Genomic DNA, 19,863 nt, shown 5'->3' with positions numbered 1-19,863 from the left:
GTATATAAGTCTACTGCTATTGCTATCCAAGCATCAAAGCAATACGGAACTTAACATGCTAAGGCAGAAGGAGCGGGATTGAAGCTGCCATGTTGTCTTTGGGGAGAAAATCACCCATCAGGCGGACTATTGGGATTGAATCTGTGATCGGATTTTGGCGGTGAGCGAAGAGGGAAAAAGAACATTGATAAGAAGTCCTTTGAGAGGGACGGAGGCGCTAAGAACTGGAAGTGAAACGGAAGGGACAGGGATTGTGCTAAATAGAGCAAGCTGAATGTTTGAATGTTTATTTTATTTATATGCCGCCCTTTTCCCCCGAAGGGGACTCAGGGCGGCTCACAACTCAACCAAGGGAGAGGGATGCAGACAAAAATTAAAATGACACGCAACAGTACATAATTTAAAACACACAAGAGTCACACCATTCGAGGAGGGGGGCAAAAGCTCTTTAGCCCCAGGCCTGTCGGAACAGCCAGGTTTTAAGGGCTTTGCGGAAGGCCTGGAGGGTGGTGAGGGTTCGAATCTCCACGGGGAGTTCGTTCCAGCGGGTCGGAGCAGCCACAGAGAAGGCCCTCCTCCGGGTAGTCGCCAGTCGACACTGGCCGGCGGATGGAATTCGGAGGAGGCCTAATCTGTGGGATCTAATCGGTCTATTGGAGGTGATTGGCAGCAGGCGGTCTCTCAAGTACCCAGGTCCAATACCATGAAGGGCTTTATAAGTGACGACTAGCACCTTGAAGCGTATCCGGAGACCAACAGGCAGCCAGTGCAGCTCGCAGAGGATAGGTGTTACGTGGGTGAACCGAGGTGCACCCACAATTGCTCGCGCAGCTGCATTCTGGACCAGCTGGAGTCGCCGAATGCTCTTCAAGGGCTGCCCCATGTAGGAGGGGTAGGGGTAAAAGCTGACCTGTTGGATAATGAGGAAGAAAGAGCTGTGAAGGTTACAGGAAGACTTAGGAGAAAACAATGCAAGGGGGAAAATGCCCCGTGCTTTTTATTTCGTTTTTCTTTTTTAATTGCCTCTTTTGGCTTAAAAGGAACCAAGGGGATTCCTTGGTAGAGGCAAAGAACCAGGCTAAAATATTTCATTTCATTTATTGAATTTCTATGCCGCCCAATCCCGAAGGACTCCGGGCGGCTTACAGAAATGAAAATATTAAAAAGAATTATTAAAAACACTGGGACACAACAAAGTTAAAAAAGAAACACAACAAACACCCAATCAGGAGGGGGCTGGACCTCAGTCAAGGGATCAACAGCCCCGGGCCTGCCGGAAAAGCCAGGTTTTAATGGCTTTGCGGAAAGCCATGAGAGTGGGAAGGGCCTGGATCTCTGTGGGCAGCTCATTCCATAGGGCCGGAGCGGCAACAGAGAAGGCCCTACTCCGAGGCGTTGCCAGCTGGCATTGTCCCGCTGAAGGCACCCGGAGAAGGCCCATCCTGTGCGATCTTGTTGGTCTAAGGGAGGTATGTGGCAGAAGACAGCCCTGGGACTGCCCTCCCCCACCCCCATAGTTCTGAAGTGGGTACATCAGAAGGGCTGCCCAGCTGTTCCCCACATCTGGATGAGAATCAGGTTCAATCCACTCTCTCTCTTTGCACGGAGGTTTTTTGTACCCCAGAAGAGAGAGTAACACGGATAAAATTGGGAAAAAACGAACAACCCAAGATGCAACATTCCGAAACTTTCCCGAGTAAATACAAGGTTTAGGAAAAGCTCACGCCAAAGTGCAACACACACACGCACGCGTGACTGTGCTTATTTCTCTACTTCACCGAAGTGGGAAATAAAACCACAACAGATTTTGCTCCTGACCTCCTGACACACGGAGTGTGAAATGCAACTTTGCAATGTGCGTTTGGAGCTGGTGCCCCTGCCTCCTCCTACAGCAAAATTACCGGCTGGAGTTAACAGCAGAGGGCAGTCAAGGAGCTTTCTGAGGACAGGAGCATCTTTTCCCATCCATCCAGGCCACGTTCGGAAAAAAAGGAGCAGCAGGAGAAAGAGTTTGCTCAAAGTCTGCCTATCTCTCAGCGCTCCGAAGGCAGAAAACACACCAAACAGAAGATGACATTTCACACTTAAAAGACGCCAAGACTTGTCCTCAATAAGCGAAGTCCTTCACTTGCAATTAGTCTCGAACGAATATGGTTCACAGCACATTTCCTCCATGCACTCCGAGCATAATCAAAATTTTAAACGCCCGCCTGCTACTTCCCTGGATCCTCGTATTTCATTGATTTCCCTGCTTTTGCTACAAACATTCATTATAAATCAGCAAACAACGAACCACAGCAAACTAAATTAGAGCAGAAAAAAAAATGAAAAGGTGAAACAAGAAAGAAGAAGAGTAGCATTTCATTTCTACATACCAGGTGATTTCCCGTGTTTCCCATTTAAATCATTTAAATATAAAATAGGTAAATCATTTTAATAGGAAACATGGGACATTGTCTGATATATAGAAATCAAATGCTACCCTTCTTTCTTTTTCACTTTTTTCATTTTTTTCTGTTCTAATTTAGTTTGTCGCAGTTTTTACTATTGTTCTTAAAACTTTTAATTAAATATATTTTGAAACTGTTCTTCTGAAAGAGAATCTTCATATATCTGAGATAAGAATGGATAGGACTGCCTCAAAAGTGTTATTTACCAGGTGGGTAAATAAAGGTTTTTATATATTCCTGTATTGCCATAAATCATAGCAATAGCAATAGCAGTTAGACTTATATACCGCTTCCTAGGGCTTTCAGCCCTCTCTAAGCGGTTTACAGAGTCAGCATATCGCCCCCAACAACAATCCGGGTCCTCATTTCACCCACCTCGGAAGGATGGAAGGCTGAGTCAACCCTGAGCCGGTGAGATTTGAACAGCCGAACTGCTGAACTGCAGTCAGCTGAAGTAGCCTGCAGTGCTGCATTTAACCACTGCGCCACCTCGGCTCTTATGCTCATTACTATATCTTTTAAAAATGCCAGCCAGAAATGCATGTCACCGAGAGGTCACATTTTAGTTGCTTTATTTTAAAAAAAAAAGCATGGTGAAGAGGCAGTAAGAACAGAAGGAAATTGCAAGAGGCAAGCCAGGCGTGCTTGTGCTTTAGCATTTGACAAAGTAGAATGTTCCATGGATGAGATGCTGCTGCCCCAGGAGTTCGGCTCCACTTACTCCCCCCAGGAAATCAGACAAAATGCAAAGAGAGACAATCAGGAAACAGGCATTCTGATCAATGCAACCTCCAAGAAGGGAAGAAACTTTAAAAAAAAAACAGAACAGAACCGAGTTGTCAAGTTGAAGAAGGAATAAAAACAGATTCTTAAAATATTCTGGATGGAAATGAGCATCCATTCGAGGGAGCCCCATAAGGGAAGAGTTTTCATAGCAAGGAGGTCGATTCGGAGAGAGATACTTACGGTGCCAGGCCTTGGGTAGGGAATTCGCCCATCGTACTGAACCCAGCGGTGATCCACGCTTTCTTTGTGGGAATAATAGCCGCTGAAGACTGCTCGGATGTCGGCCATGCTGTAGACGCAAACCGCTGAGCCCTTGAAGACAGAACTGGGGAGGACACAGGCATGTCATTAGTCAGCTTCAACAGAGGCCTGAAAGCCCACCTCCCTTGAAACACAACTGGCATACCAGAGGTGGGTTCCTATCGGTTTGGCCCGGTTCAGCCGAATCGGTAGTGGCATGCCGGCCTGGGTCACAGAACCGGCAGTGACCCAGGCTGGATATGCCTCCAAACCGGTTCCTGGTACCCACCGTCACTGCTGCCATCTTGTTTTTAAGTTCTGTGCATGCACGGAACCATTTCCATTGAACTGCGCATCAAGCATGCACACAAGTGAACTGGCAGTAACGCCAGCCAGAATCCACCCCTGTGGCATACGATACATGTCACTTTTGTTTTAATTTGCTAAAAAGTCGTCTTCCTCCCTGCAAATCCATTCCATTCTAGACTGATGATGTTACCTAGATGGGTCATGAAACATCTGCAAGAAAACCACCCAGCTCAGAGAGCACCAAGGGACCCCTCTTTTCAACGCTGAACTACAAATATTCTCCTTTAAACCCCCCGTTTCCTGCCCCACCCCTCCTTCCAGAGCTCTTGTGAAAAGCAAAAAAAAGTTTATTGTGATTCAACCAACAGCCTAATATCTAGCATAATCCATCAAGGGAACTCTGAAGTTTAAAAAAAAATTCTTATGTAGCTCTGGATGAAACATACCTTGTGGTGGTGAAAACCCCATAGACCATGGGGTTCCTTTCGTCCCTGGTGGAAAGCAGGAAAGTGTCTTCTGCAAGGGACAACGTTATTTTAGAGTTCAGATTATACGCATTTAATTTTACATCATGCCGTGTGGTGTTAATATTTCAGAAAAAAAGCAGGCAGGCAGGCACACAATATACACAACATCCATATTTTAGTTTATATGATATTTTTTATTCACATAGTGAACAACATCTCTGTTTAAATTTACTAGATCACCTCGATGGTAACTGCCCCAGAAACTGATAATTATCTCTGCTTTGCACATGGTAAAAAAAAAGTGTTTGTCTGCACAAACTCTAAAAGTGCTACTTTTTTATGTTTAAAGATACTGTAGATCAAAGTATAAAATTTCAAAGAGTTAATCTAAACTTCCAGCATTTTAATTGTTGTGCTCTGAAATGATATTTCATGATTCATCGTTTCTTTAATCTTGAAATCCTTTTTTTTTTCCCAGGACTGAAAAAGATGCAATTTAGCAATTAAACACAATGATGTAACATATCACAACCTATTTTTTTCTTTTTTTCCCTCTACCTGATTAACCCATGAAACTGGATTCACTAACTTAGCCACAGATCTGTCTCAAACTGGCTGTTTCTAACCTTTAACAGAGGGGGGAAAAAATGAAGTTATATATCATTTTTCTTCATATTCTCTTTTTTCCTCGAAAAATCTTATCTGATTTTCTACTCGGAAGTGAAATAAAACACTACACACATTCATAAGAAACAATCTAAAGTATATTTTTCATGATTACTTTGCAGTACAAAGTCAAATCATATGTTTCATTTGTCAAGATCAAGAATGTATAAAGGAATTCAAGAATTCTTAATCGGTATTCTGTTTTAAAAATCTCTACTCTTTATAAGCAACTTAATTTTGGGAGCTACCACAATAATAAAAATCACAACAATTATTGCTACTTTTCCTATTAATAAAGAAATGTTAATTCTATAGTCATTTTTCAGGCCAGATAAGCAGTCTACTACTCAATTATTGTGTTTTCCCAAAAATAAGACAGGGTCTTATTTTCTTTTGACTCCCGAAATAAGCGCTTGACTTTCTTTTTGAGGAGGTCTTATTATTTTTGAAATGCAGGAGGTGGCGAGCGTGGTCACCTCATGGCTGCGGCTGTGTTGCAATATTTTCGGGGGGGGGGCTTATTTTAGCGCATGCACTCAAAAGTCCAATTGGGCTTATTATCTGGGGAGGTCTTATTTTCAGGGAAACAGGGTAGAAGAAGCTTTCAGGTAAGTTCTATTCAAGAAGATTATTCTATAAACTCTATGTTTCATTCTCCCCACTCCTCCCAAAAAAGCATCTAAATATACAAATATCTCTTCCAAGGAATCGGGTTTTTCCAAATTCACACTGCTGGCATCACTGAACTGTGTACTCTATTATAATTTCACGATGGAGGAAAGGAATCACCTACGACCGAAATTCACTTACGGAGTTCATCAAAATGTGTGTCAGCTCCTTCTGGACCTGGGATGGAGCAAACCAGCCGAGCTTTCAGGAATGTCGTCCACTTGTTGATCAGACTGCGTTGACCTCCAATGTCATTCTAACAAACGACAATAGCAATTTTAATTGGGTTTTTTAAAGTTGCTGGTTAATAGGAAGGCTTAAGTCATGTAAAGAGAGGAGCAAATTTGGAAATGGTTATCCAGCCCATCTAAAGTTTACAGCAGGGGTGTCCAAACTTGGGAACTTTAAAACTTGTGGACTTCAACTCCCAGAATTCCACAGCCAGCCATGCCTGGTTCCCCAGCCTGGTTTACAGTAAAGTATCCAGCTTCCACAGCAGAGTTTTTATCCTCTGTAATTTTTAGATCTGTGGATTTCAACCCCCAATTTTTAGATCTGTGGATTTTAGCTATGCTGTCTGGGGAATTCTGGGAGTTGAAGTCCATGCATCTTAAAGTTGCTAAAGCTGAGAAACATTGCAGTCTACATTCCATGGTTGACTAGCCCTTCCTGACGTCCAACCAAAATCTTCCTTGGGATTTAAAGTCATCATTTCCTGTCTTATGTCCTCAACTGTTCTGCCACCACCTTCTACTCGTTAGCCATTTTCCAGTTCCAACAATCAACAAAAGACCACGACTTTATTTCTTGGCACTTTGGCCTCAAAATTCAGCAATGTCATTTTTAAATATCCCAAAAGGTTTTGGAGTTGTTATTGAAAGGCCCGTGTCCATGAGGGCTTACAAATAAACACTCCCAGTTCAGGAGCTGTGGATTCTTAGATGCTGTTGGACTACTCTGGAACCTCTGGTTATGTTGACATGCAGGTGGGCCTTGGGAAACATCTGGAAAGTTCTCCACTGGTGATGCAATAATCCATATAAATCTGGGCACAGCTATTCCCGGTGACCCGGAAGCTCTTATCTCTTCACCTATTCTAAAGAACAGCCCATTAGTAATGAAGAGCCAACTGGGCTATTCGATTCCCACGTTCCCTTTTTCAATGGCTTCCTCCCCTTTTTAAAACTGCATTCGTGCCGCGGGCGGTTGAGGGGAATCCAAAAGTCCTGACTGAGCCCACTTGGAACGACAGGGTATCATTTGGCTGATGAAGCGATAAAACTTCCTTTGTGCCCCTTTCATAAAGTGTAAGAAGTCGTTCCTTTAGCCGAGACAGAGCAGCTCAAGATCTCGGCTCTCTGTTTACCCTCCTTCTGAAACCGGATCAATGATGCCCACAATGGATTTGTTATCCTTTTAGGCCTCAAAGTCTTTTCCATCTGCTTTTGCTGCATTTCTGGAACCTTCTTTTCACTACAAATAACCATTTTATTAGCACCCACCGCTTATTAAACTCTTACCCTGTAAGAGAAAACTTTGCCTTGAAGTGCCTTGCTCGGCAGCACAAGGAAATAGCTATAAAATCTCTGCTTATCTCTGCACTTGGATCTTAGAAACCTACATAAAGATTGTCAAATGGGAGGTAGATCATTTACCTTGAGAGAGATTGTTTACAGTCAACGAATAATCACACAGAAAACTGGAGGCTTCTCTTCCCAAACCAAGAAGAGAAGAAGAAGCAACCCAGGGCAATTCTATCTCCGAGGGACACACAACAAAAGGCTCCCGTGGAACCTTTTTAAGATTAAATACAATTTGACTAACCAGACTCCAGGTTTTTGCTGCCGCAAGTAAAATGGTTATCTATTATCATTCTAGAATCTGTTTCCATAGGAGAGCTCTCAAAAGTATTGTTCTAGAAATACATGTAATTATATTGTGGACCACCAAGTATCAACTGCAACAATCTCTTTGCTTGTGTTATAAATTAGCAGAAAACAGCTGCAGGAAATCTTGCTAACTTCCTACAGAAAATATGTTTCAAGGGTATTTTTTATAGTTTTATTTAATGTTTCATATGCTTTATATTCACCCAAAACTTCAGGAACAGATTCCTGCGCAGCTCAAGTCTGGAATCCAACATTACTTATGCTATATTGAAAGCACTGCATTGTATGCTTTTTAAAAACAAACAATTATTTTCCTCTTTGGGAAAGTCTGAATATCCTTGGGCACAAAGAAAAGAGATACTCAAAGATAAGCTGTTGCTCGTGATCATTGCATGCTTTACCATTTTCCTGCTACAAGACGATATGATAGCAAAACACCTTCAGCTCTTTGTACCCCACATCAACAGTATTATTTTATTCTTTTTCATTGGCCCTTTGTTATTCTTTTCCCCCCTGTGCATGTGAAAGGTGGCATACATGGGAAATGTTCACTTATTTTATCCAGAACCATGTAAAGTCATTGGGTCAACTGGCACAAAACCCATAGTCAAAGATGGGTTGAATCTGAATTCTTCTATAATTTAAACCCTCCCCTATATTATATCAAAGAAATCACAGATCATGTGACGTGTGATTTCTTGGCTTTAATGTCGTAGAGTGTTTAAATTGTAGAGGGATTTGGATTCAGCCCCTCGTTGACCATGATCTACAGGGTGGCAAAGGGATCTGTCCATACTTAAGCTCCACCAAGGTGGATCCCACAGAAACATTAAACTTGACTGGAGCAGGAACCAACAATAATGATAATGTCGAACAGATCGTCCAGCTAAGGAGATTTTTCCTAGCTGAAGAGATTTACGTAACTAATTTCCCAAACTTGGGATCCCTCTTTCAGTCTTGGTATTAATTGTGAATCCCTCAGTTCAACCTTGAGCTACAAATATTCTCCTATATTGAAAACAAAGAGTGCACTAGGAATTCACAAGAGAAACCATGATAAATCCTCTGAACAAAACTCAGTTCACCTCTGACCATCTTTGGACAGGAATTTCAAATGTTTCTTGATTGGAAACTTTACAAACAATGATTAATTCATCAAAGCCAAAAATGTTGCCGAGGACCTATAAAAGCAATGGTGCATTCAAAGTCAACCGTTTTATGGTGGTTGATAAAATTAAAGCCTCTTTTTGTGTTCTTTAATTGTGGGCTTACCAAATCCACTCAGTATATTTCATATCCCTTTTATTTATTTTTATTGGTATCCCCAATCAAGTTAGCTATGCAGAGCAAAGTTGAGGGATATTTATGTGGCAATTTCTTTTCTTTTCCTTTTGATTTCCACTTACATCCTGCTTCTCCTGCCAGGACCTCACTGTGATTGATGCTCCTCACATGCCCTGGCACTGATTAATAAGAAACTTCCTCAAACTCAGCTTGTAATCTGGGCAGACTTACACAGCTGCTCAGCGCAATCACTCCTTTTCAAGTGTAGGTCATTTGCATTTTGCCCCGTGTCCTCCACCCCAAACCATGTCCAAAAGTTCTGCTTTAGGCTGCTTTTTTTTCTGGATACAAGTCATCTTTATTCATAGCAAGATTTAGCCTGCTGCAAGCTGCAGATGTGCTGTTAGATTTTATTTTGAGATCTTTCTTTGCTTTTTTTTCATGATTCGAAAAGCGTACATCCTATATTCTGCAAAACACTCATTTTGATCAATCTAGTCAAGAAGGGGGCGGTGTTGGTGGTTGGGATTTTTTGGGTTTTTTTGCCACCCTGCAAAAACAGTGTGAATAGAAGCCTTTTTTCTCTTTATGGTTGTGTCCAAGTGGAGACAATGCATTTCATGTGCTGGATACTTCTATCTGGGCATCCGTATCTTTTATAAATTTGTCAGAATATTCATGAACTGGAATAGGACAGAGCAACAGGTCAGCCATTGGGAAGTGACTGGAATAGGGCGTGGCAACAAGGTCAGCCTGTGAGGGCTGTTGAGAAACTGAAACAGCATTTGCTGGAGACAGCAAGGGCCCTGGGCGTGGCTACAGATTTAGATTTTAGATTTTTAGATTTTATTTATTATTTATAGGCCGCCCTTTTCCCTGAGGGGACTCAGGGTGGCTTACAATTCTTACAGTTCTGAGTCTGTGCTGAGAAGCGAAAACTAGCCTGGACTTCGTCTCCTCTGAACTCTGAACTGAAACAATCTTTCCTCTCTGCCACCTTGGAAGAATCTGCTTTGCTATTGTACATTTATTCATGTGTTATTATGTATATAAAGAAGTTAATGAATCCCGCTGAATCAGTTATCTGTCTGTGCTTTCTGGATTTGATTTTTGCAACGAACTTTCACAAAATTTTCTTAGCCCTTGCTAAAATTTCTCCACCACAAATACCAAGGAAATATGGGGAATGGTCAATCAGATGGAACATTCTGGGGGAAAACCAAATGCCTGGACATCTCCTAAGCCTGCAAACACGTTTCAAGTATGAAGCTCTCTGTTTTTCTGTTCGGTCTGCCACGTTTTCCATGAGAAGCTCACCCGCACCCATTTTCTCCTCCTTCCTCTTTCCTTCAAGAAAAGACAGATGGTTCTTGAGACCTGAACAGGTAACAGCACTCAGGTGATCCTGTTTACATTCAGAAGCTCCTCTCTAAATCCAGAGTTGAACGTTAGCCCAGGCCGTCAAAACACACCCCAGAAGAAGACAGTGGAACCACCGTTGCCAAGAACATTGCACGGACACGTCTGTGAAATCCTCAGGACTCCAGCCTGGCTTAAAAGCAGCTTTGTGAGACCAAATGTGATGGATGCTCCCTTGATGAGTGAGCCATGAAGGCAGACATGGATAAATGAAAGGAGGGATTAAGCGTGTTGTGAAACGAAGCCTACATTTCATCTAGGTAAATAGCCTCTTAGATCTTGAAAATAAGAACGTATACATGGAGCAAAGGTATGACAGCTACGTACTACTGGATATAATTCATCCGCACAATTTCTAGCCAGAAGAGCCAATGTTTTCCCTGAGTGCCCTCGAGATGAGTTTAAATGGCATAACTCTTCCATGAGTCACAGTAGTTAATCATACACAATTCCCTTGCCAAATAAACGCAACTAGGCCAGGATCCATCAGTTTGATAAACAGCGTAAGAGCCAGAGGGACCAAAAGATACACGTTTGTATCCATTGGAGAATATTATTTTTTAAAAAATAAAAATCTTAAATGTTCATGACACGAAAAGACTAAAGCTTTGTTGGAGGGTGGGGAGGTAAATGGAAATGAGAGAGGGGGGAGAGAGGAAGAGAAAGAATCAGAGAGAGAAAGAGAAAGAGACAGAGCTAAAAAAAAAAATCAGTTTTAGTTTCAAACAGTTTGTGTGTCCTTGAGAGGGAAATTAGGATTAGGGGGAAAAGTCTATGGAGATTCTCAGTCATCCAGGTCATGATTGTTCCAAAGATGTTTTTTTTTTTCAGAACTGAAGAAGCTCCTTGGATGAGAAGCGAAATGTCTTCAGAGAAAAACCAGAAAGTCCAGTTGCATCTTGAAAAAAATTCCTTTGGGACAATTGGGGAAAAAGCGCACTGCAAAATTCTAAATAGCTAAGGTTTGGAGATATCATAGGAAAGAGGAAAAACTCTTCAAAAGTTGAATTTAAAAAATGTCTTCAGTTGATGCTGCTAGGATAAGGACAGGAAGAAACCAGATGTCCTTGCTGGCCCACTGGGAAGTTCCTCAGAGCAGGGGTCTCCTCCTCCCCTCTCCCCCGGTCCGTAGGAAAATGACCTTCCGTGAAACCGGTCCCTGTGGCACAAAAGGGTGGGAATCGCTTCCTCAGAGGACACCTAATCCAACCCCACAGTTCAGTTAGAGCGGAGGTGGGGAACTGTGGCCTCTTTATGACTTGTGGACTTCAACTCCCAGAATCCCCCCTGAGCTGCCCTGCTGATTCTGGAATTCTGGGAGTTGAAGTTCACAGGTCCTAGAAGGGCCATAGTTCCCCCACCCCTGAGAGTCAGAGGAATTGCTATCCTGCTTGGAGCAGGTGGGATGGCTGTCCATCTCTGAAGACCCTCAGTGAAGGGTGACACACAGCCACTTCCTCCAACACCTGCCACATTGGAGCTACAACTCTTTATCATCGGGATTCTACTATCTAGCCTGTATCCAGTGGTGGAATTCAGCCAGTTCACACACCGTTCACAGCCAGTTGTTAACTTTTTAAGCAGTTCAGAGAACCGGTTATTGGAAGAAATCTCATTTTCTTTTTCTTCCACTTTGCAGGGCTAATCCTGTAAGGAAGGCAGGAAGGAAACATTCTGGTGTTGTTTCTAGCCTCATCTTTTTTGCCCTGCTTACAGAAACTGCCTCTCCGGTTAACCCTCATTACATTGTCACAGCGCCAATCGACCTGACTGAGGTTGACTTGTTCACGGCCACCCAGTCACAAGACCACCGAGCTCCACCTACCCAGCTGGTCATTAGGGCAGAGAACCGGTTGTTATTTGAATCCCGCCACTGCCTGTATCTATTTCCTTCCAACTCCTACTTCCTTCTGGCCTTCTACTATCTAACCCGAATCTACTTCCTTTGAATATCAACCTGGATTCTAGCCTTGCCCTCTGAGATAGCCCAGAGTAAGTCCATTCCCTCCTCTAAATGACAACTCTTTAGATATATGAGAATTCCCTTTCTTTCTGCCTCTCTGAACACGCCCGGCTCAACTGACCTTCCCCTCCAAATTGTTAGCCCAACCTTTGGGAAGGAACAATTTATTATTTGTTTATTTATGACTCCTTCAAAAATCAATGCTGTCTCAGAAATCCATTGAAGATTGGCTCAGGGTTGACACAAACTAGATGACATCATCAACACTCTACATATCTAACACTGATGATGTCATCTACTTTGGGTCATGAAACGTCTGCAAGAAAACCACCAAGCTCAGAGAGCACCAGGGACCCCACAGTCCTCCTCCTCCTTCTTTTCTTCTTCTTCCTCCTCCTCCTCCTCCTCCTCCTCCTCCTCCATTCTAGCACTGATGAGGTCCCCTTCTTTGGGTCATGAAATGTCTGCAAGAAAACCACCAAGCTCAGAGAGCACCAAGGACCCCTCATTATCTCAGGAAACTGGCGATATCAGAGGAGGCCTCACAAATCAAGGCACTCTGAAACTCTAGAGAGCATCCTTCCTGGGAATTCTGGCAGGAATCATCTCAGCACTTCTGGAGGTCACAAAAGACGAAGATAGTCAGTGTAAATCTCAGTTAAAAAAAAAACCCCTAGAAACTAAGTAAGAATTTATCAGTGCAATATTCGAGACAAAACAATGGATTCTCACATTGTTTGTGACTTTGTTATCAAGGTCATTATCATTAGAAGGCCGGCAGAAAGGACAGCTCAGGGTTAAATTAAAAGGAACCTCCGCTCCCATTGAGGTTACTTTCATTTGTGGAAAAAAGTAGAATTTAAAATGAGAATATTTAAGCAGATTTATTGGGTTGTTGTTGTTTTAATCTCAAATTTACATAGCCACTGGGCAGAATGGCCATCAGAATAATGAAATGAAAATGTGTCATGAGCTAATAATCTAATATTTCATTATTTTAGACATTCACCATTCAATGGTACCTTATGATATAATGTATATGCATATTTGTCATTTATATATCTGAGCCTTTTGCACAGAAAACCCCACTGATTTTCAACTTTGTAAGCTTATTCCTCCACGATATATTTAAATAATATGCAAAAACAAAGGTTTAAACTGCATTTCACTTGATATTTGTGGGAACCTTCCAGTGTTTCCCAAGCAAAACAAGAAATGTCAACTACTGCAGATAAACTGCTGATAATTGCTACTTTCTTTTTTAAAAAAAGCAAAATATCAAAAAATGCCATTCGTCATGACAAATTATGCATTTCAGCCTGATTGTGAATGCACTGAAAGCATTTCCTCTCAATTTATAACACTCTCCCCCGGGTGATGTGCCAAATGAAAAATGACGTAAAGCCAATTTAGGATTTGTGTTTGAGCGCATGGAGTTTGTGTGTGTCCATCTGTGTGTGTGTGTGTGTGTGTGTTTGTGTGTGTGTGTGTGTGTGTGTGAAATGCACATTAAAACGGAAATAGGGAACAATAGAAAACCTAGAAAGCTGAGAGGAGGAAAAAGCAAGGAAGCAGAAATCTGGAACCTCTGACTGGTCAGGGAGGATAAATACCCTGTTTCCCCGAAAATAAGACCTCCCCGGATAATAAGGCCAATCGGGCTTTTGAGCGCATGCGCTAAAATAATCCCTCCCCTGAAAATAAACCTTCCCCGAAAATATTGCAACACAGCAGCAGCCATGAGGTGACCACGCTCGCCAACTCCTACACCTCGAAAATAATAAGACCTCCCCGAAAATAAGGCCAAGCAGTTATTTGGGTGTGTGCGTGTATGTCAAACATGGTATATTGTGGAAAACATGGTATATTGGCAAAAGTGTTATCTGAAAAGGCAACAGCACCCCTTGAATCAAAGAAGCAACGGGTGGAAATGAATCAAAAGAGACTCTCTGTGGCTCAGTGGCTGGTAATTAAACTGGCTGATATTTAATTTCATTATCAGCTACGAAAATACTTCAGTGCCCCAAATACAACTGGGCTTATCACAAGAAGAGCTGGAGGGATTCTAGACTGTATTTATTAACCCATATTGTGATGTGTGGGCCAGACACCACTTAAGGGGGGGATTAATCCCCTCGCTGGGGCGATTTCTATTTATTGAAGAAACAGTACGGTGGGTTTATTTTTACAAAATCCATATTGCTCACCTGACAGACGCGCCCGACGTAGGAGAGGATGGCCCTGTCGGAGGTGCTGCTCTCTTGCGAAACTTCTCGGAAAAAGAAATAGATTTTGTCATCGTCCGGGTTATAGGTGTCTGGGATAGGAAAGATTCCAATAAACTTTGCTCCTGAAAGAAATTAAAAAAATAATAATAGGAAGAAGGGTAAGGCCACTTCATTGCATTTCCTCATGCTTTTAAACCCGTCGAGACTTTGGCAAAGCGGCTTTAAGGTGATATATTTCTTCACTTCCTCTTCCTCCTAAGTGAATTTTTCTCTAGAATTTAGTACTCATAAAATAGGCGATTTACAAACATTTGTTTAATCATTGTTTGGAATCTCAACACGAGTGAAAAAAGGGACTTATGATCACCAACACCACCCCACTTATGAGCATTGTATAACCTACCACCATGTGATTAAAATCTGAGTAAACTTACTTTAATGTCTAGTGCAGTGTTTCTCAACCTTGGCAACTTGGCAACCCAGCGAATGCTGGCTGGGGAATTCTGGGAGTTGAAGTCCTGGACATCTTCAAGTTGCCAAGGTTGAGAAACACTGGTCTAGTGCTCTCACTGAGCAGTTTACGGAATTGGCCCATCGCCAACAACAATCTGGCTCCACATTTTACCGACCTCGGAAGGATGGAAGGCTGAGTCAACCTTGAGCTGGTCAGGATCGAACTGCTGGCAGTCGGCAGTGAGTCAGCCTGCAATACTGCATTCTCACCACTGCGCCACCACAGTTCTGAAACATTATTTCAATATTGAAAATCAGGTATGATTCTCAGTACCAGCAGCATAACAAAATGGCAGGAGTCCGAGGATGGGACATAGAATACAATTATTTGCTCTACAAGCCATTCATTATAGCTTTACTCAATGTCTATGGAGATTCTCAGTCATCCAGGCCACGGATGCCCCAAACTATTTATTAAGACTGCCTTACTGCTATTCTTCTCATTCCTATTACTTATATCCCTTTCTACTTATGACTATAAACTTGTTTCTTGTATCTTAGAGCCGAGGTGGCGCAGGGGTTAGGGTGCAGTACTGCAGGCCACTTCAGCTGACTGCTATCTGCAGTTCAGTGGTTCAAATCTCACCGGCTCAAAGGTTGACTCAGCCTTCCATCCTTCCGAGGTGGGTGAAATGAGGACCCAGACTGTGGGGGCGATATGCCGACTCTGTAAACTGCTTAGAGGGGGCTGAAAGCCCTATGAAGCGGTATATAAGTCTAACTGCTATTGCTATTGCTATTGCTATCTTTATTATTTACATTGCTTTATTTACCTTCCTAGTATGATTTTGATTGCTTATTTAGTATCCTAGGACTCTCACTAAGTGTTATATAGTTAGATTCTTGGTGGATGTATTTCTTGTGTGCACTGAGAGCTTCTGCACTGAAGACAAATCCCTTGTGTGTCCAATCACATTTGGCAAATAAAGAATCCTTATTCTTATTCTACTTATTCAAGGGTGCTTTTTCCAAGAGGGAATTAGACTTTCAGGTTTTTCTTTGAAGACATTTTGCTTCTCATCCAAGGAGCTTCTTCGGCTCTGACTGGATGGTGGGGAAGGGAAGGATTTATACTCCTTGCAGACAGAACTGGTCATTTGCATCCTTTTTAGAGGGTCCTTGAGGCCACTTGGAGAATTCGCTCCTTCCCTCTGCTTCCCCTCGATGAATACACAACCTAAAATCAATCTAAATCTGAGGTGCTGGTGGCGCTTCTACGCATACGTGTCTCAACATGCAGCTGTATGTGCTCCTAACGTGGAACTGAAGGGCCCGTTAATGTTGGGTTCTGTCAAGATATCTGCAGAAACCACCTTGAGTATCGCACGAAGAATCCTCTGTCTACCGATCTGTTTGTGGCGCCATCAAGCAAAACAGGTTCTGAAGCAGCGTCACCCACAGCCACCCGCGAGGCCTCTTACCGTTTAGCCAGTAGTGCTCGGACATATCCGTCCTGATGTAATGCTGGTCTTGCGATGCGCCTAGAGATCGGGTGAGCGCCGTGTCTTTGCCAAGGAAGTCTGAGGCAGTTCCAGAGTAAAGATACCCATCTGTAAACAGGGGGTGGGAAGGGGGAAAATATATATATATATATTATTTAAGACCACAGAGCAGGGATATCGGCCTTGTTTTCCCAGAGTAGCACATCTTGGCCCTTAATTGCCAAAGGCGGAAGTGTTCTGTGCGTTTCCCAAACAACCGTCCTTCTCCTTCTCTTCCCAGGAGATGGGAATTTGCTTTCTTTTCAGAGAAAAATCACATTGTGTGGGGTTCCCCCCTCTCCCCAAGCAATTAATCATTTAATGTAACTGAGCATTGTGCTCAATGAATTAGTCTCCGTGCTGCTCACTTCATAACTTTGTCGCTGGGCTAGTGCAGCCTTTTTTATAGCATTACATACATGGCAACCTAACATTCTTGGTTCATGAATAATGATCAATACAGACTCAAAAGATACATAAAACCTTTGATTCATGAACCCTGGAAAAACCGCTCCAGCGTTTGGGAGTCAGAAAACGCAGGCCAGCCAGCTGTCTCCGGAAAGCTCACAGCAGCCTCGTAAGGATTCAGAGGCAAAACAGCTCCATATTTGGAATTTCCATCGGCTCCTTTCAGTCAATATGAAGAAAAGGGTTATCCAGAGGTGCGTGTCGTCTACGGAGGTTCTCCGTCATCTGGTTTGTGGTTTTTCCAAAGGCAACCGGACTTTGTTTCTCCTTGAAGGCGTTTTGCTTCTCCTCCAAGGAGCTTCTTCAGTTCTGAATGTTCAGAAGTATTCAATTCTTCTTCCTTCAGAAATGAAGAAGCTTCTTAGGGGAGAAGCAGAACGCCTTCAAGGAGAAACAGAGAAAGCCCAGTTGCCTTTGGAAAAAGCACCTTTGGGATATCCAGAGGTGTAGATAAAATAGGGCTAAGCTTGTGCCTATGATCACACAACCACATCATGGTTAAGGCATCAGCCTAGAAGCCGGGCGATTGTGAGTTCTAGTCCTGCCTTAGGCACAAAACCAGACAGGTAATAACCTTGGGCCAGTCACTTTCTCTCAGCCCTAGAAAAGAGGCAAGGAAAAAACACACCTGAAAAATCTTCAAAAAAAAAAGCTGCAGGGACTTCTCCAGGCAATCACCAGGAGTCAATTGGGCACAAACACACAAACACATTAAACACAGCAAAATGGCAGAAATGTGTCTCGCCAATTGTGTCAAAGGTGACTTTGGGTGCTTGGAGGCTTCTTCGTGATCTCGGAGTCTGGACAGAGTGAGAAAGGAACTCCTGCAGATATCCCTCCCTCAATTCTACGCCCATTGAAATATCAGACACACGTTCAACAATCTTGAGGAGGAAAATCACCCGCGTAAGCAAAATTGCCTCTGCTGATTTTTACACACACTTGACTTCAATTTATCAAAACATTTCCTGGCTGGTATTTGTGGATAATTTGCTTTTCTGCAGTCGTCTAATGGTAAAACGAGCCATTTTTATCCAGGATAAATTTCCAAAATTAATGCCATGATGGTTCAGTCTGAGCAAAAGAGTCGAGAGGAAGACAAACTGTGCTGGGAGGCAGCAATCACGAGCCTCAAGGAGAGAGAGAGGTGAAAAGTTTACAAGACAAAAATGCACAAAAGCCTGCCCAGAAACGAGGGAAGGAAGGAATGTTTGCAACAAGAGAAGTGATAGAGAGGTGGAATCCACAGCGTGGAAGTAAAATGGACCTGGGTTTATTTTCCTTCTCTCCTGTTTTTAATTTCTCCCACTATTTCTTCCAGCTCTTTTTCTCCCCTCTGCTTCTTGCAAACCGTTGCTTACCCGAAAGAAACGCCACAATGGGTGTCTTGTGGGGTCTCCTGCTTGGGCAGGGGGTTGGACTAGATGACCTGCAAGGTCCCTTCCAACTCTCTTAATCTGTTTAACATCTGTGTACGTCTTCAGGTGCATTGTTGGTTCTACCACATCAACCTGCTCCAAACTGATCTCCTGCAGAGTTTTGGATGACAGTTTGGAGAGGAAGCAAAATATCTGGAGGGCATCATCAGATCAGGCCGGGTCTTCAGAGGCATTTATGCAACTTATATCTTGAAGCATCAAGAGGGAGATTCAGTTTCCCAGACTTTCTTAATACGCTTTGTCTTTTTTTCTTCTATCAGTGGTTGTGGATGATAGGAAGGAAGAAGAAATGCAGAAGATCAGGTTCCAAAAGAAGCTACTTCAGCAAGATAAAGCAAGGAACTGTTGTTAAACCTAGTGGTTTCCAGAGGATTGATTTCAATAAATTTATATCTCACATGCATGGGATGGGATGGGATAGAAGAGAAGGGGTATTCAACAATGATTTTCTTCCTGTTCAAGGTGCTTGAACAGGTCCCCTTTTCTTTCTTTCTTTTCCTTCCTTCCTTTCTTTTTCTTCCTTCCTTCCTTCTCTCTCCCTCCCTCCCTCCCTCCCTCTCCCTCTCTCTTGCAGTAACCAAAAGGACATTCTGTCAGGTAAGAATCCCCAAGGAAGAAGAATGGGTTGTGTAATGAAAGTCTGCCTATTGACAGACAAGGCTAAATGACGGAGAAGCCGAGGGGCTGAAAGGAGCAACCCACCCTTCCTTCAGCCTTTGATGACAACGTCCTTTCAGCACCAGCCGCCGTCTTTGTTCTGCGGCTGGCCTGTTGTTTCGGGTGGATCCCTCGGGAGAAGCTTGCGATTAAAAAGTAAACTCCAGGTAGGGGGGAAAAAAGCCATCCGGAGGGCTGCATCTGACACACACACACAAGAGTCGGCTTTTAAAAAAGAGAGACTGTGGTGTAATTTGGCATCGTTCAATTGTTGCTTGTCCCTTTTCAGGAGCAGCTCTCACAGGAAACGTCCACATGGGAAGGAATTGGAAAAAAGTTCTCCAGGAAAGTGAAAAGCTTTTCGACGAGGGATTTGGGTTTTTCCCCTGGCGCTTCTGTGGTCGCTCTGCCCACATATAAAAAAGGGAAGATTAAGGGCTTGGTTTATATTCTACCTCTTCGAGCTGCACCAGCTCTGACGGGGGTGGAAATTTCCCCTACTGCAGCTTTGGTGGGAAGCACGAGAGGTTCCCAAACCAGACGTCTGTGGTGATGCAGGCCACGAGAGGAGCCCCCCACCCCAGCTTAAAAACAGCTCATTATAACAGGGCGGAGTGTGGAGGCCTTTAATTTGAGTTGGCCCCAGATAAGGAGTGTCAGGGTCAAGCTAAAGTCACAAACAACCTGTCTCTGCATTGCAATATAGGACGGATATCATCCAATCCAGATTTCCCACGGCTTCTTGAATTAAAACTGGAGGTTTCAGTTGACTTAGAAATGAGCCCTGAATTGGAGAGGCAATCTTCCTCTTCTCCTTCTTTCTCCTCCTCCTCCTCTTTTATCGATTAGGGTCTTGCTCGCCTGGTGGCTTCAACCACTGTTAATTGATATTGTTATAGTGATCTAATTAGATCCATACTGATGTAATGCCCAGC

The 19,863-nt window shown here is 43.1% G+C and overlaps 1 protein-coding gene across 3 annotated transcripts in view; it reads right to left on the bottom strand.

Annotated features, from left to right (window-relative positions):
• SEMA3D (semaphorin 3D) overlaps positions 1–19,863 on the bottom strand; it is a 118,824-nt gene that overhangs the window by 36,089 nt on the left and 62,872 nt on the right. For all 3 annotated transcript variants that reach the window (XM_032221385.1, XM_032221386.1, XM_032221387.1), the window contains exons 7-11: positions 16,305–16,433; positions 14,350–14,492; positions 5,729–5,843; positions 4,232–4,301; positions 3,417–3,561 (exon numbers count right to left, since the gene is read on the bottom strand). In XM_032221385.1, coding sequence (XP_032077276.1) covers positions 3,417–3,561; positions 4,232–4,301; positions 5,729–5,843; positions 14,350–14,492; positions 16,305–16,433 — 602 coding nt within the window. The remainder of the gene's footprint in view (positions 1–3,416; positions 3,562–4,231; positions 4,302–5,728; positions 5,844–14,349; positions 14,493–16,304; positions 16,434–19,863) is intronic.

This window comes from Thamnophis elegans, chromosome 7 (assembly GCF_009769535.1).
Source record: "Thamnophis elegans isolate rThaEle1 chromosome 7, rThaEle1.pri, whole genome shotgun sequence".
Taxonomy (NCBI): Eukaryota; Metazoa; Chordata; class Lepidosauria; order Squamata; family Colubridae; genus Thamnophis; species Thamnophis elegans.
Note: the sequence above shows the minus strand (reverse complement) of the source record. Positions and strands in the feature narration are given on the sequence as shown.